The following is a 3,593-nucleotide window of genomic DNA, read 5'->3' on the forward strand; positions in this document are numbered from 1 at the left end:
TTGAGGGATGAGAAAAGAGGGAGAGGGTAGGGCTCAGAATAAAGGGTTACATTCTGTCCCCTTGGTGGTGGGGTGAGGCATGCTTGGCAAACACAGATGTATTAGTTGTTCATTTATTAGCTGAATACTTCTTAGCTATCTGTGATATGTTATACTCTGTGCTTAGTACTGGTCTATATTCAAGGGCAGTTTTGGTTTGTTTTACATAGATATCAAGATTTTTTGTCATTTTAAAAAACTTTTATTTATTTTTTTTAAAACAAGCTCTGGCCAGTTTTATTAAAGAAAAATATTGCAGGATTTATTTTTTCAACAGTCTGTTATGGCATGCTTCTAATCATATCAGCATCCCCGGGGTCAGTGACGGCCAGCGTGCACACCCTGTAGTACTTGCCGCACGCCATGCCCAACTCGATGTTATGGCTGCTGTAGTGATGGACACTGGTTTTGGCCAACATGGTGTAGTACTTGATTTCTGAATTCCTCAAGGCCGGGCAGTTGTTGGCCAGGATGACCAGTTTCGCTTTGCCTTGCCTGATCATCTTCAGCGTCTGCTTGTAGCCCAGCACGTACTTCCCACTTTTCATAACGAGTTGGAGCCTCAAGTTGATGGACTCCAGCGACTTTTTCCTCTTCTTTGCGGCCACCATCTTCCTGTCTTGGGTGCAGGATGGCCCCCAACCAAGAGCAGCCGCCAACATGGCTAGGACAGGAGAAAGGCTAAATTTTTATTTTTTGAGAGAGAAAAAGCTCTTGAAATGGAAGTGGGTATTAGTGTGAATGCTGGTACATACTGTTTAAATTAAATTCTTTCCCCTACTGACTATGAGTGCACCCCTATCATACCCTGGCCTCATGGTTTGGGCTGGGTGATGTGCACTGAAGCTGTGCAGACAAGGAAGTTTAAACAGAAAATTTTGAAAGCTGCCAGATAGTTGTTTATGAAGGAAAAGGAATGCTGAAGTTGAGCTTTACAGAGAGTAGACGAAAGCTAGAATTCATTGGCACAGAACTTTGTGCTTTGCATGTGGGAACCTTAACCAAACTGTGACTTTTGACCTACCTCCACTCCCAAGGTGTTATGCGGATATTATTTAGAGTTCTCTGGTAGTGAAAATAGCTGAGCGATTGACTTGGAAGAAATATGTATTGATTTTGCTACAGAAAAGAGACAAGTGTTTGTTTGTTTTTAATGTGCCCTAGGTATGAAACAGCTCTGGCCACAATCCAGGCGTCAAGCTAGGATGAACAAAGGACTTCAAGTTGGCTCTGTCCCTGACTGGTAATAAGAGCACCACCACCAATCAGGTGTCTCTTTGCCCATAGCCAGAGGGGGAGACAAGTGTTAAAGAGCACAGTTCATCTCTTTTGTGCAACTATCATGCTCTTTTTTACTTTTTTTGCCAGCCTCAATTAAGTCAGATTCCACTTTTGTTTGCTTGAAGCCTATTCACAGAACTATGAAAAAGTATGACTGGAGAGCAAGTCAGATCAAGTAACAGCAGTACTGATAGCAATATATGGTCCCACTGCAGAAAATGATGAGTAAAATCCATTTTAGCTCCTCTAGTGCCTTTTATGGATATAGTAGCTTTAATTTTGAAAATAAACGCACTTAAACACATTTGTTTGTTACTGTGTTATCTCAAATTGCTGCTGCTGTTATGTGCCATCGTGTTGGCACAAAAAAACCCTCTGCACAACAGAACACAACACTGCCCAGTCCTGCTCCATCCTCACAATTGTTCCTATGCCTGAGCCCATTGATGCAGCCACTAAATACACAGGGTTTTTTATCTCCTCACAGAGCATATTTGAGGGGCTACCCCCCAAAAACTGGAATTTTTTAAAAAGCTATTTAAATTTTTTTTATAAAACAACCATACCACTTTCAAAATACTCTCCATTACACTTAATACATCTGTCAAATCTGCGAGTCCATTCATGGAAACATTTTTCAAACTCTTTGGATGGCTGACAACACCTCCCTTGATTTTTTTTCTTCACTTCTAAGTCATCAAAACGCTACCCTTTCATGTCCCCCTTCATTCTCAAAACAAAAAGAAATCTTATGAAGCAAGGTCAAGTGAGTAAGGTGCATGGGGCAAGAGGCAGGCTGTTTTTTGTCAAAAACTGACACATTCAGATAGCTGCATGAACAGGTGCATTATCATGGTGGCAAAACCATTCCCCCATCTGCCACAAATCAGGCTTTTTTTGTCACACACTGTTAGAAGTTCCTTTCAGAACCTCTTAATAGAAAGCTTGATTAATAGTCTGACCTGGTGGAATGACTATGCAAATCCAAATGCACTATGTCGACACTTTCGTCCCTTCAGGAAGTTGATAGACATCCAGAATAAGGTTTGTCATTGATCAACATTTCACCTTTTTATGAAACGAGAAAACCACTGATACACTTGAGTTTTCCCATAGTGCTGTCCTTGTAAGCTGTGTTCAACATCACAACAGTTTCTGCAGCATTTTTCACAAGCAGGAACAAAATTTCCCATCTGCATGCTGTTCTCTCAAATCAGCCATCACCAAAAAAAACCCAAAACAACAAAAAAACGAGGTTCAAGGGAAACGGCTTTTATGAAAATATTCACTGTGACCAGAAAGGACCTTCCCAGGCGACACCACTGGATGCACTAACTCAGAACGAGTTGCTCCATTGCTTGCCTAGCAGGAAAAATGTGTAGTATGAAAGCTCTGCCTAGCCCAGTACAATTCCGTTTTTGAGGGATTACCCTGTATAGTTGTTTTCTCCTAAAAGAGGTTTTTCTAAAATTGATTACTTAGTTGTCTTATAAGATGAAATCATGATTTTATAGCTCCACTTACATGTTTCACTGTTTGATAATACAATTAAATTTGCATTTCATTTTAGTTTGATTGTAGCTCTCCTTGTTTCATGTGAAATAATTTTCTGTCTCTTCGGTGTTAGAGCTTGATTGATTTCTCTACATTATAGTAATTTAATGATGCTTCATTTAATAAAAGAGCCTGATGGTGCAGCTGGTTAAGCATTAGGTTGCCAACTACAAGGTCAGGGGTTCTAGCTCACCAGCTCTTCTGTACAAGAAGATGAGGCTATCTATTCCCTAGATATTTATAGTCTCAGAAACCCTAAGGAACAGTTCTACTGTCTTTTAGGGTCACTAGCATTAGGAATTGGTGGGAGCGTCCTCATGATGCAGTGGTTAAGTGATCAACTACTAATTGAAAGGTCAGCAGTGTGATTCCACCAGCTTCTGAGGGAGAAAAATGTGGTGGTCTCTTCCTTAATTGTGCCCCAAGAAGACCTGTGGAACAGTCCTACTCTGAGTTCTCATTATGAGTTACATGAACTTGTGGTAATTGATGTTTTGTATGGAATGTTACATAGACCGGGACATTTAATACTTAGTTCAGCAATGTATTTAGTTCTACAGACGTTTATTGAACATCTATTTACGAGTACAGTTATCCCACCACATGCATTATTTAAAGCAGGGGTACTCAATACGTCAATCACGATCTACTGATAGATTGCAAATGTAGTGTGGGTAGATCGCGTGGCATTAAAAAAATAGATGTAAGCCTATAAATCC

At 40.3% G+C, this 3,593-nt stretch overlaps 1 protein-coding gene and 1 non-coding gene across 2 annotated transcripts; both read right to left on the reverse strand.

Annotated features, from left to right (window-relative positions):
• Positions 1–320: 320 nt before the first annotated feature.
• LOC101653534 (60S ribosomal protein L30-like) lies at positions 321–661 on the reverse strand. The gene has a single exon (XM_045292757.1). It carries the CDS (start codon positions 648–650, stop codon positions 321–323), a length of 330 nt encoding a protein of 109 aa, XP_045148692.1. The 5' UTR covers positions 651–661.
• Positions 662–1,190: 529 nt separating this feature from the next.
• LOC115870745 lies at positions 1,191–1,335 on the reverse strand. Its single transcript, XR_004046878.1, has one exon. It is a non-coding gene; the product is annotated as a small nucleolar RNA SNORA48 (small nucleolar RNA).
• Between the last annotated feature and the right edge of the window lie 2,258 nt (positions 1,336–3,593).

Source organism: Echinops telfairi, unplaced genomic scaffold (assembly GCF_000313985.2).
Source record: "Echinops telfairi isolate 266 unplaced genomic scaffold, ASM31398v2 ScPeMD7_2;HRSCAF=8, whole genome shotgun sequence".
Classification (NCBI taxonomy): domain Eukaryota; kingdom Metazoa; phylum Chordata; class Mammalia; order Afrosoricida; family Tenrecidae; genus Echinops; species Echinops telfairi.

Coding starts and splice junctions, on each gene's coding strand:
- LOC101653534 (XM_045292757.1), bottom strand. CDS start 650: ATGGTGGCCGCAAAGAAGAGGAAAAAGTCGCTGGAGTCCATCAACTTG.